The 13,815-nt window shown below is 45.0% G+C and overlaps 1 protein-coding gene across 1 annotated transcript in view; it reads left to right on the top strand.

Moving 5' to 3' along the window:
* Positions 1-2,971: 2,971 nt before the first annotated feature.
* The window catches only part of Fmnl3 (formin like 3), a 52,525-nt gene continuing 41,681 nt past the window's right edge, over positions 2,972-13,815 (top strand). Inside the window, 1 exon segment of the mRNA XM_076912063.1 lies at positions 2,972-3,292. Coding sequence (XP_076768178.1) covers positions 3,167-3,292 — 126 coding nt within the window. The 5' untranslated portion in view covers positions 2,972-3,166.

Below are 13,815 nucleotides of genomic sequence, written 5' to 3'. Positions count from 1 at the left end.
CACACAACTTACCCTAACCTGGACACAGAAGTACCTACAAGACGAAGTGTGAGTTCTTCAGTCCTGTACAAGATTACCCATTCAACGGACCCAACTCACCTTTTGTTCTCTCCCCACACTCTATCCTCTGGCCTAGTTAAATGTTTTACTGTTGCTCGGCCTTCTACATTCTTTCCTAGTTCATTTCCTCTGCTCCTACAAGGCCTTTCCCCTTCCTGGTCAACATTCCTTCCATCTCCATGGTTCTTGTGTTCCCAGCCTACCCACCATCTTCTCTCCAAAGCCTTTCTCCTAAAGCTCTCTTCAGCTTCTCAGTGACACTCTGGATACATTCCAATTGCAACATTTATCACACTGTTTTGGAAACACTAGTTAGGGAGTCTACTAGGTTTCTTCCAAACAATGAACACCTGGATGAAGGACACCTGTTTACTGCTGGCTCTTCTCTACTGTTTGGAAGAAATGGACGGTTCCGGCTGAAGAAAAGGGTTCATTTCAATGATTGGAGGTAAGTGAGATAGGAAACGTGGAATAAAGAGGCATTAAGGTTTGGAGAGTATTATATGTGGATCTTTCAATGCTAGAAGGAAAACCACAGCTCTGATTAAGCAGGGCGTTTTACAGTGAACGTGGTCACCTGGTGAGCCCCAGATCCTGAGAGCAGGTAAGCCTGGTAGTTAAGCATGAGCAACCAAAAGCAAAATGCTGGTGACTAAGAGACCACACAGAGATGGAGGCTGCTGGGCACCCTGTCAAGTTTCTCTTTCTGTCACATGGTCCTTGAGTATCCATGATAAATGAATAGTGATTTGTTTCCCCTCTTGAGTTATCAATTTTTGTTTAGTATGAGTCTACAGTTTTATCATTATGTCTCTGCTCTGGAAGTGTCTGTTGAAGGAATCAGGAAAGGGGCTGGAGAGGTGGCTCAGCAGTTAAGAGGCTCTGCTTGTCCAGAGGACCTGAGTTCAGTTCCCAACAACCACGTCAGGTGGCTCACACCGCCTGTAACTCCAGCTCCATGGGATCTAACAGCTTCTTCTGGCTTCCCCCCAGTATCCCTATGCACATAGACACAAACACATAAAGAAAGACAAAGTTTTTGTTTTTAAAGTTGTATGTTTAGAGTAGTGGAGAAAGAAAAGAGGAAGCGGTAAGTTTGGCTGATTTGTCATCATTAGAAGAGGGACCACACAGGGATGAAGAAGGCATACTTTTAGGCATCCTGTCAAATTTCTACTTCTGCTCCATGTTACTTGAGTGTTCATGATAAATGACTACGCTCTTCTTGCTTACAGATGTATCTTCAATGCGCAGAACAGCATCTGACATGTAATAATCTTTTCAAAAAAGTTTGTTGAATAAACAACTAAAACATTTGGGTGATGACTTGGGAGGTTTGATCTAGTTTCCAGTCATCTGAATTCTGCCTTACCCTCCCAGCTAGCTTCATCGTGTACCGACTTCATTTTCAGGCAGGCTGGGGTTGACTAGTGAAGGCAAGGCAAGCAAGAACAGCTGTAGGTTTATGGTTTAACAATTTACAAGCCCCAAGGACAGAGCCTCTTTCTTGACTCTTCCCTTAAAACCCTCACTAGTCCTACAGTTAGCTTGGCTTAGGTCAATTAACAGTCTCTAAAATTGGGCAGTCCTGGGTCAAGTCCTGCTCCTTGATAGGGGTAAAGTCCAGCACACTTCAGCTGAAAACAGGATCTAGTGATTCTCTAAAAGAAAATGTGGCTCTATCACCAGAAGAAGGGGAATAAAGGCCGACAGAAATGATAGAAGTCCATCACTTCATCAGTGGTGACAAGCCAGAGCAGAGTTGGTCTCCTATTTTCATACCAGCCTAAGGAACTTGTGCTTGCTGATAAGGTCTTATTCTAAATGTCTCTCTCACCTGTCTCTGTCTGTCTACAAGAAGCCTTCCTCCTCCCTGGATGCCTGTGTCAAATATATCTCCCTTCTGAGTCTCTTTTGGATGGAACCCCATCCTTCCTAATGCCAAGTCCGGGAAGGGCATGCATGACCTAGATTGAATCTCCTGTCCTCTCCAGAAAGCAGGCGTTACCACAGCGTGGAGAGCTGCAGAGTCTAGGGGTGAGCCAGCAGTCTTTGGTTCCAGCAGGGCAGGAGGACTGTGATCAGCGGAAGGACCTAACAAATTGCTTTCTACCAAACCCAAGGCATTTACTTCCCCAGTCTAACCTCCTTCTCCGCCATGCTGTTTGTATGTTCTATTGTTTGTATTCTACAGGAACTTGAGACCTGGAGAAGTTTGTGTAAGACTCCAGGTGCATTAAGGAAGGTTCACAGAAAAGAGATACCATCCTTGGATAATAAAACTCTCTGTGAGTCAGGCTCGAAATAGACATTAGGTCACAGCAATCATCTTTTTTAAAAACGTGCATTTTTAAGTGGTTTGCTTACATAGCACACATATCTGTGTGAAGGTGTCAGATTCTCTGGAAATGGAGTTACAGTTGTGAGCAGCCATGTGGTTGCTTAGAATCGAACCCAGGTCCTCCGGAAGGGCAGCCAGTGCTCCTAACAGTTGAACCATCTCCAGCCTCCACAGGAATCATTTTAACCATACTTTCAAGCGCATATTTCCCCCTCCAGGCGACAAAAGCTCAGAAGGTGGTGGTGTGTCATTGCTTGACACATTTTCTGAGACAGTCTTGCTATGTAGCTCAGGCTGGTCTCAAATCAAGCAGTCCTCCTGCCGCAGCCTCTCCAGTGCTGGGATTACAGACGTGAGTTACTGACTGTGGTATCCCCAGTGTTCCCATGTCTCCCAGTTAACTTTGCAGTCCGCGTCCTATGCCTACATCCTCCAGCAAGCACAGTGATTGGATACCCACCAAGGACCACCAGGGAGCGCTCGCCGCCAGGCGCGAGGCCGCTGAGGGTGGGAGGCTCTGTGATTGGGAGGCGCGGCTGTCAGTTAGCCGCGGGCGGGGCGGTGGGTGGTGGGCGTGGCCTGCATGAATAAGGCGCGCTTCAGCGCGTCGAGCGCTTCGCCGTCGCCCGCCGGACTGCGAGGCGCCCCCTGAGGGGCGGAGGAATCGGGCCTGGGGAGCGGGCGCTGAGGGAGGAGCCAGGTCGGAGCGGCAGAGGGCCCCGGCGAGGAGGTGGAGGGCTGAGGCCCGGAGGAGGCCCCGCCGCGATGGGCAACCTGGAGAGCACCGACGGCGGCCCGGGCGAGCCGCCCTCCGTCCCGCTGCTGCTGCCGCCGGGCAAGACGCCGATGCCCGAGCCGTGCGAGCTGGAAGAGAGATTCGCCCTAGTGCTGGTGAGACCGGCGCTGCTGCCTTCCAGCCGCCCCCCACCCCCCGCCGGGTCCCGCCCACCCCCGCAGCCCGGTCTACGGCTGACCCGGCCCGCAGCTCGGAGCGGCCCGTCCGGGGTCGGGGAGGAAGGGTCCCCCAGCCCGGGACCTGCCGGAGGTCCAGACTCCTCCCTCCCCACTTCCCTCAGACTTCCCGGTCCGCTGCCGGAATTCCATTCCCCCGGACCTCGCTGGTGGGACGGTTTCGGAAGCTGTTGGGTCCCCAGCCAAAATCAGGCATTTTTTCCTCCCTTATGAGAGTGGGTCTCGCGTTCAGACCAGATGTTTCGGGGAGGAAAGGGGGGAACGGAGAAGGGGCTGGCTGTCCTTGGGGGTGGGGGGTGGGATAAGGAGCGATGCCATTCTACTTATTTCAGAACCGCCTGCAGGCATCCTGCTAAGTAATAGTGGATTTGCTTAGGCTGAACATGTGGATAAGCCATTTGACTGGGCAACTTTTTTTTTTTTTTTCCAATTGAAACAATACACAAACCATCCCGCCTGATTTTTTTTTTCTTCCACCTCGTTTCATGTTAAGCTTTGGTGACTGGTTTGTGTTCCATTGCTTGTGGTTCTTTGTAGTCCTTCTGGGGTTTCTAAAGGGATGGTCTATAAAGACGAACTTTCTGGGCTGACGTTGGGATTCTCCCTTGCTCTGGGGCTTGGACGTTGATAGGAGTGGCTCTGATAGGTTAGTAGCAGGTATCACTGAGAGGAAGCCGGACCATGTGTTCAGCATGAAGCTTTAGAAAAAGAAATTTGAACATACGCTAACAGATAAATCTGAAAGCTTGGGAAAATAGCTTTCAGTTCTCCCCCCAAAGAACTCTTAGGAGATAGTAATAATTCTGGTGTGTTGTTGGTTTGGCCTGAAGGACTGACTTTGCCTGTGAGGAGGGATAAGTTGTAGACTTAGCAGCCTTATTGGATTTCATCTGCCTTGGAAGAGGGAGATTAGATCTGTTGGCAGCGCTGGAGCTGTCTAGAGATCCTGGCCTCTGCAATGTGGAGAGCCTGACATCAGCTTAATGGCACCAACTTGGACTCAGACAGAGTCCAGGATGTTCCAAAGAGGTGTTTCACGGGAAGCAAGAAGGATCGCCCCCTTGGCACTTGCTTCATATCCGGGCACACCTGGAGGGGATCAGTCATGACTTTCAGCTGTCTCTGGGAAGAAGCAGAAAAGAAATCAGTATGCTTGCACACCTGTGATGTATCTGCACCACCTCGATAGAGTACCTGGTTTAAGGCACAGGGTTGGGTTAGGACTTCTGGGATCAATGTTCTGAGCAAATCACCTCAAGCTCTTCAACTTCTGAGTAGGTCTTTGTGGGTCAGATCCTGTGTCTGTACCAGAAAGCCGGGAGTCTGTGGTCTTGACTCAGCTTTGATACAACTTTCCCAGCCAGAGTGTTTTCCGGAGGAGTGTGGGGGTGGAGCTCCATAAATACAGTGGGGTTTGGGAAACCCTCATCTGACAAGAGCAGGCATATCCTGTGACCAGGTATATAGCATAGGATTGTTCCCTTCCTGAGATTTCTGCACCCCAAACTCCTTTTGGGGAATATAAGTGATCTCAGATCTGAGTCACTGTTGAGATAAGCTTCAGTTAACATTTACTGAATATATATATTGAATATATGCTGTGTGCATATAGCGACAGCAGACTCTGCTAAACCTTTGACTTCACTTTCATTAAATCTGCAGCACAGTCCCTTGTGTAAGTGCTGTTGTTAGCCAGTAGAGGAGAGTGGGGGCTGGAGGATTCAGCAGTAACTTAGTGACAACCACCCGAGCAGAGACTGAAGAAAACTTGAAAGTCCTTATTCTAAACTAGATACCCGAGTCTCATCCTTCACACACTAGCTCATTGGAGCTGACAGACTGGGAAAGGAAAAGGTAACAAAGGAGCAGCTAGCTGACAGAGAGCACCTACCCAGAGCTGATGTTGGTTACACACGTCAGTTCTCACAGACCTACCAGGACAGAATCATGGCCGCAGCCATGAACAGTGCTGTGGTGAACACCTGTGTAATTTCCTTAGGCTAGAAACTCTCCATTGAACCTGATCAATTATAGATTATACATTGTTTCTTAGGATAGAAACTCTACATTGAACCTGGTCAATTATAGGTTACACATTGTTTATTTTCAAAAAAGTTAGTATTACCGTGTGTGTGTGTGTGTGTGTGTGTGTGTGTGTGTGTGTGTGTGTGACTACAGGCATGTGTGTAAGGCTTGAGTGTAGAGGTCAGAGGACGACTCTTGGGAGTCAGTTCTCTCCTTCCACCACAGGTTCTGGACTCCAACTCAGGTGGTCAGGTCTGCCTGGCAGGAGCTTCTACAAGCTGCTGAACCACCTTGTCAGCTCTATACATTGTTTTTAAGGTCTTAAATACATATTTCCAAGCTTATCTTTTAAAAACAATAATGTGTATAGTAGCTCATGCCTGTAAATCTCTTGTGAAGCTAAGGTAATAGAATTGTAAACCTCACGGCCTGTCTCAGTCACATAGTGAGACATTGTCTCAAAACCAGATCTTCATCCTCCAAAAAAAGGTGTCCTCCAAGTGAGGAACAAGGATTCTCCTCTTGATTATAAGGTAATATATAGTAATTAAGCTCATTTGGAAGCTACTGAAAGATAGAAGAAAATCATCTGTACTATGGACTAGTAATTTTTTTCCTAGTAAGATTTTGGCACACTTAAATATATTTTAACAAGATAATACTCTTCAGACTGTGTCATAAACTGAGTTTTTCTTTTTAATTAATTTTTTTATTTCACAAGCATTGTTTTGCCTGCATGTATGTCTGTGTGAGTTCCCCTGGAATGGAACTGGAGTTACAGACAATTGTATGCTGCCCTGTGGGTGGGGTGGTTGGAATTGAACCTGGGTCCTCTGGAAGAATAACTAAAGTTTTTAACTGCTGAGTCATCTCCAGCCCCCCAATCCCCTTTTTTGTTTGTTTTGTTTCTAGAGACAGGGTTTTTCTGTGTGGCCCTGGCTGTCCTGGAACTTGGTCTGTAGACCAGGTTGGCCTTCAACTCAGAGATATGCCTGTCTCTTCCTTCGGTGTGCTTTGATTAAAGGCTGTGGACCACTACTCCTGGCTGAGTTTTTCTTTATAATTTTAACCATTTTCTAATTCTCAAAACATTCTTGGTATTGTGACTTTATGGCTATAGTACGTCACAGTAGAGTGTTTGGTTATGATGTTATCTTGTACTTACTTTTCTTTTAACTCTATTTTGTTTCCTGATGAATTTCCTATGCACAAATATTTGTCTTCATCTCTGATTATTGTCTTAGATAAATTTCTACAAGTGGTGTTATTGGGCCAAAGGTTAAATGTTTTTTCAAGGCCATTTAGACCTATACATTTTTAAAAGTCATTTGTGTGTGTGTTGTGCTGCGGTGTATATGTGTGGAGATCAGAGTAACTTTTTTTTTTTTGTTTTTGGTTTTTTTTTTTTTGTTTTTTGAGACAGGGTTTCTCTGTGTAGCCCTGGCTGTCCTGGAACTCACTCTGTAGACCAGGCTGGCCTCGAACTCAGAAATCCACCTGCCTCTGCCTCCCAAGTGCTGGGATTAAAGGCGTGCGCCACCACTGCCCGGCCAGAGTAACTTTTAGGAGTTGGTTTTTTTCATTCCACTTCCAGGATTGAACTCAGGTTATCTGACTCTGAAGCAAACACCATAACCCAGTGAGCTATCTTGATCCCCAAGACCTATCTATATCTTAAAGTTCTGTCAGTGACTTCCTGTCCACTATAATAACTTAGTATCTCATTTTCCCTCCCATTTCCTCTCTTCCTCTTTCACAGTGCTTGAGATCTAACCCAAAGCCTCCTTCATTCTAGACAGGTGCTCGTCCCATTACCTGCATCCCTGGCCCTTCTTTTCTCCATCCATCCATCCATATTCTGAGACAAGCTCTCTTCATAACCCGGATAGTCCTGGAACTCACTATGTAGACCAAACTAGATTCAAACTCACAAGAGAATTGCCTGCCTCTACCTTCTGAGTGCTGGGATTAAAAGTGTGTGTCACAAGGTCTGGTCTTCCTTTTCCTTATAAGTCTCTTCTGGATGGTTTAGATTTTTGAGAAGTTTTGTCTCCTTGATTAATTCAAAATGCTATCTGGCTTTACTTTGCATTTTCCTGAATGTTTTGTCATATGTTTTGGCTACCTTTGTCTTTTGTTCTTTATTGGGGGTTTATTGTATATCCACATGTCTATGTAATATGTTTTCTACAGTTTTACATTATAAACCTTTTTTCACACATGAAAGAGTATAAATAAGTGTTCTGTAAGGATTAAAACACTGGAGTTCCTGGAATTGCTTCCTGCCCCTTATGCTCTGCGATGAGAAACCCCTGGTGCTGGGCTTGTTGGGTCTGCATGTCCCCCAGCTGGGGTAGTCCAGGTGGCAGTCACATACTCTTGAGAGAACTGCCGCAGTTGGTGAGAACAGGAACAGGCCTTGATGGAAATAACTTATCTTCAGTGAAGTGAAAAAAGAAGCCAAGGTGGAAAGGAAATGAAACCACAAATCTTCCCCCAAGGCTTCTTGGGAAGGCAGGGTCAAGGTCTTCCCTGAGGTCAAGACCAAGGTATTTGCCCCAGAGCTGACTGTGGTGAAGCCATAGGACCAGTGCTGTTTTAAGTCCACATGGTGCCTGCTCTGTTAGGCATCTGATCTCCATTTTGGGGAGACATTTTTTTTATTTGAGCTGAGTTGCAGCAATGACGGGGAAAAGCTGGGGGTTCATTCCAGTTTAGAAATACTTTTGAAAAAGAGAAAGACCATTTTCTTTGAAGATAGGGAAGGTGCTGTGGTCACTTACCCTCCCAGGAGGTCTCTGTCCCCTCTGGGCATGAGACTTCAGGACCCCACTTTGAGCAGCTGTAGATGAAACAGTCAGTTTTGAGGTTCTCTCTCTGGGGAAGTGGGATGGGCAGGAGATTCTAGAATGAAGCTGAACTGGGTGGCTAGGATCCCTGAGTTTTCTCTGCTTTCCTTCTGCCAGTGGAGGCATCCAGCTGATGTAGTCCTCCTGGTGCCCCTCCCACACTGCTGGCTACTTCTGTCCTCTTAGCTTGCCTCATTCTGTGCTTTCCTCCTTTCCCTGCTTTCTCCAGGTTCTTTTACCACATTGGTCACCTTACAGTAAGGGTGTGGCTCGGGAATTGGTGTGTTGGGTAGGAAAGGACCTAGAAAAGCATCCTGTTACTGCACTTACTGGCTGGTAAAACAGCTAGAGGGTGGCCGGAAGTGACAGAAGATAAAAATCCCTGTGGCAGCCAAGGGTGATGCAGAGTCTCTCAAATTCAGAACTTCAGTGATCGGTGTAGGCTTAGTTTGTAAAGTTCTCTGTGACACTGAAAAGTATTGTAAATAACTTTAAGAACCATAAAGAGACTAGCTGAACTCTTTGCATGGCTGGGTTTAGGTTGGCCTATACCAGTGGGGGTTTAATTCCTGTCCCCATCCCCTGTGTCTCTTTAGTCACCTCTAACACTCCTCCAGGGCTAGAGTTGTCCTGTTGGGTTTTGGCACAGGGTCCCCAGTATGCAGTAACGAGACATTCTTTCTTCCTTCTTTTTTTTGGAGACAGGGTATCCACCTGTGTCTCCCAATCCCCAGTGGTGTTGGGATTAAAGGTGTGCCCAACACCACCCAGCTAGTTGTGTACTTCTTTTCTTCCCTTCTCTGGCTCAGTCTAGAAAGGAAAACTCACATTCTTTAGTTACCCAGCCCTTTTCTAAGAGCTGGGCTTGAGCCTGGGATTTGGTTATTTTGAGAGACAGTTATTCTGTTTTAAGATCTACTTAGACTTCAGAGCTTGGCTAGTGTGTGTGTGTGTGTGTGTGTGTGTGTGTGTGTGTATATCAGTTTCCTTGCAGGGAAGTCCTTCTACACAGTCCCTATTCCCTATGACACTATTATAAAAGTGTCCCCCAAACACTAGCTGGTTTGAGACTTGCCAGCTCAGACTGTTAGTTTTATAATCAGGAGCTTAGGTTCTGATCCAGTTTTTGTGTCTGTTTTTCATCTGAGAGACTGTAGGACAAATCTTATAGCTTAAAACTTTTAATTATATTTTTACTCATTTATTGAGTGTATGTGGACATGTGTGTGCCACAGTGTGGATCTGGAGGACCAAGGGTGCCTCGTGGGAGTCTGTCCTCTCTCACCATGTGGGTCCCAGGGATTGGAAGCTGGTTGTCAGGCTGGGAGCTAAGGCCTTCCCTGTCCACCAGCCCAATCCTGTAACTGTTATGAGCCACTTTTGTTCTTTATGACGTAAATGAGGGCAAGACTTACTCCACAGTGTTTTAAGGATATTCCCAGATCATAACATGGTTTCAGCTGAGGAAAGGGTTAGCCTGTGTTGGAGTTTTGGGGAGCAATTGCGTTATTACACTAAGTGCTACTGTGCTGGTACAGAAGTCCAGGGTCGTTAAACAAAGTGATTGGGTATGATTCTCGTACTGCTGGTTCCAACACTGGGAAAGCCAGCAGGGCTACAAAGACAGGCCTTGTATTTAATTTTTTTTTTTAATGGAATAAAAGTAAAGATAGAGCCATATCTTAATGAACATATGCCTTAGGAAAGAGTAGATCTTTTTAATTATCCCTATATACAGGGTTAGTGCCTGGTTCTGATATAGTAGGCTCCACCTAAAATCTATCAATAATATATATATATATATATATATATATATATCCCTCTGGTCAATGTATAAAAAGTCTTATATTTGGGAATGTGTTATCAAGAACTATTATTGTATGGCTAGGATAGAGTTAAGACAGAATCTTTTGTAGCTCAGGCTAGCCTAGAACTCCTGATAGTCTGGCTTCCACTTCACAAATGCTAGGATTTCAGGCGTGTAGTAGCATGTCTAGCTGAATTTGTAATTACATTTGATAGTGCTTCTTTACTGTATGGATAACAGACCCCTTTGAAAGTCTGTTTAACTCCATTGTGCTCCTCATGCATATATGCATGTTTGAGGGGCTGTGGGCCTGTTCTTGGGTCTCCCAGGAAAGTCCTGGCTTTGATTGTGGGAGGAGGGTGAGGAGACCTGAGGAGCTTCTTAATACCAATAGTGATCGAGTGAGAGTGGTTTTTTAAAAAAATTATTTTTTCCCAAAACAGTGCTAACTTATTTTCTTTCTGTGTAGGAGCCTCCATCTCCTTTAAGAAACAGATGTTTTTAATACCAGCTATATGGCCTGGACTTGTTGAAGTTATTCTTATTTATCGGGTTAGGGCATACGCTATTACATGGGTGATTTCATTTACCTTGACAACAACTCTATAAGGCTAGTATACTTGTTTTTTTACAGGGGATGAAGGCAAGGCTCAGAGGGCTTAACCAGAGAAAGTCTCCATTTAAAGGTCTCTCAAAAAAGCCTCCCTAAAGACATTTCTAGTTGGACTTTTTTTTTTTTTTTAATGCTAAAAGGATTACTAGAAAAACAGCTTCGCAAATGATAGCTGCTTAATCTTTGGTTTTCTTTATAGATTTCAAATCTGTAGAAAGTTTTTGGTAAAAATGTGAATAAAATACCAGGCATGGTGGCATCTGTACCTACCATCCCAGGATTTAGAAGGCTGAGGCAGGAGGATTGCTGAAGCTTTTAGGCCAGTCTGGGGTACAGAGTAAGACCCTATCTCAAAATAAACATCAAAAAAGGAAAAAAGGAGCTAGACAATATCTATGTGTGGTGTTAAAGATCAATTTAGTGCAGATATTTGGAAAGCTTTTGACTGGGTGTTTTGAAACAGGGCTTGCTATGTAGCCATGCCTCGCCTACATGTGTAAGCCAGGCTGTCCCTGTATTCCTGGGCTATCCTCCTGCCTCTGTTTAGTGCTGGGGCCCTACAGGCATGAACCACTATGCCTTGCTCTTAGGTGACACTTTTTAGGGCTCTGTCAGTTTGAAATGCATGCTTCATTTACCTCAGCCATCTTTATTCTGGGAGGTGTTTCTCCAGAACTGAGTGCACAAAGGTCCACTTCATGGACACGTGATGCTTGCTGCTCAAACTCTGTGATGCTTGCTGCTCAAACTCCGTGATGCCTGCTGCTCAATGCTGCTTTCTTCTCTTCTTTCTTTTTAAAGTCGAAAGTCGAGAACACTTTGATTCTTTCCTTTTCCCAGCTGTTCAGAGCAGATCCTATGAGTACTCTCCATTTCCTCTTCTTTCTCAGTACACAGTCCATATGCAATCTCTACTTTTTCGTCTCTAACAACATTATTACATCAGTTTTGTCTACTCTTGTCTACTGCCACCATCTCCATCCACACCAGGATCCGTCTTGCTTGTATCACAGTCAGGCAGCCATTTTCCTCTCTCTACAAAGGAGCTGAATTTAAAATATTAGTATTTCATCCAGAACATTTCTGCATCAGGGCCTTTGTACAAGTTCTATCTGCTTGGGGCGCCTTTTGTTTTTAAGTTACTCAGTTTATAACTTAGGGCTTCTGATTTGGAATAGCCACCTACTTCCCAGCCTTGCTTATTATTGTCTATCTTAGAATCCTGTTCATTCCTCCGTGTTATTTTTCATCTTGAAATTATTTACTTAATTACTTATTTATCCTTCTTCCTACATTACTGACTCCCTGAGGGTGGAGACATTACGTTTGCTTATCATTGTACAGCTAAATACCTGGTTTAGGTAAGCTTCATTTACTGTCTGTGGCTGATGGGAATCTCCAAGATAGGAGTGTGCACATACAAAAATAATAATCTAAAGATGCAGTTCAGACTGTGATGCTGTATGACAGAGAATGTGCTTATGTGTAAATGTGTGAAGGAAAGGCCTAGAGGAATCAGAACCAAAGTGTGTTGACCATCAGGGAAGATTGAATTTCTCAAATATATTTTTTATATTATCTATTACACTTTTTAGGAAAATGGAAGACTAAAAATAGAGTTGGAGGGGGAACTTAAACTTTGAATGATAATGATAGAAGTTTCTCTTGCTTTACACTCAGTCAAAGATGAACAAGAGAGAGAGAAGGAACACCCATAGGATTGGTAGCTTCTTCTTGCCTGTCACCTGCCTGTGGGGACCTGGGCACTAGTTCTCACAGAAAAGAGATGCCCTCTGCCCCAAGGCTGCAATTTAGATGGTTGAGTGGCATCCTGGTTCCTCAGACACAGGCAGGTTGTATATTTTTAGTCTCTTCCATTTCAGGTCCAGCTGCACTTGCACGTCTTGCCTTGGCAGAGCTGCAGTGACATCAGCAAAGGCAGTAAGCCTCAGCTCTGACTTCTCTGAGCCCAAGCTCCTCAGAACCCTGTAGCAGCAATGTTCTCTAGATTCCTGTCTCTTAAGAAAAGAATAACTAATAGTGTTTTAAAATAATGAAAAACAGGCCACTCTGGAAAGAGGGACAAATGACATCTAGTGACCTCCCACCAAGGGAATATTCCAAATAACTTTTTGATAATATTTATTGGACGGTAATGGAATGCCAGCCCCAAGCAGTCACTTGGCACAAACCGGCTCATTCCTTCATCGTGGCTGTGTAAAGCAGGGTTTATTGGGGGGCAGGGGGAGTTGTTTCTTTTCTTTTCTTTTTTTAGATTTTTGTGCATGCTAAAGCTAAATGCAGGGTCTCAGGCATTCTAGGCATATGATCTACCACTAAGCTACAGCCCCAGACTGAAGCAGTTATTTCTGTTTTGTAGATGGGAAAGCTGAGGTCCAGGAAGGTTAAATGATTCAGGATTAAAGAATTAGTAAGTAGTTAAGATTGGAATCCAAGCATTCTGACTCCAAAGCCATTTTGTATTTCCGTTTGTTTTGAAACATGATCTCAACACTGCAGCACCAAAGTAGCCTGGAACTCACTGGCCCCCACAGGTGTCTAACTTGTGCCTCATCCTCCTGAGTGATGGGATTACAGCCACAAACCATACTGGCTCCAAAGCCCACATTCTTACATGCTCCTCTTTCTAGAGTTGACCTCTTGCTTAGAGTTGGGTGACACACGCCTGTAATTTCAGTGCTTGGGAGATGGAGGCAGGAGGATTGGTAGTCGGATAGAGCATGTTTGAGAATAACCTGGAATAATGAGAAGCTGTCCCCCACGCCCCCAAAAAAGTAATAAGATAGGAGCTAGACTGGGTGTGATGGCACATATACTTGGTAGCTTGGAGGCAGGAGGATCAGGTCAGAGTTGTTCTGAGATGCATAGTGAGTTTGATTCAGCTTGGGCTGGATAATGAGTTTAGGGGCAGGCTGGGATACACAGCAAACCTTATCTCACGAAATCCAACCAAAAGCAAAAATAGGATTGTTTTTGGGAGCAAAGAATAGATTAAGAGAGCCAAGCAAAGGCCTCATTTAGATTGGCAAGACTCAGGTCTACACTGTTCAGTCATTCCTTTCTATACACATGGCACTCTGAACAGTTTAGAGCATACCAGATAAATAAATGATGCTACCTGAGTTGT

Source organism: Arvicanthis niloticus, chromosome 13 (genome assembly GCF_011762505.2).
Source record: "Arvicanthis niloticus isolate mArvNil1 chromosome 13, mArvNil1.pat.X, whole genome shotgun sequence".
In the NCBI taxonomy this organism is placed as follows: domain Eukaryota; kingdom Metazoa; phylum Chordata; class Mammalia; order Rodentia; family Muridae; genus Arvicanthis; species Arvicanthis niloticus.
This window is presented reverse-complemented; position numbering and strand designations above follow the sequence as displayed.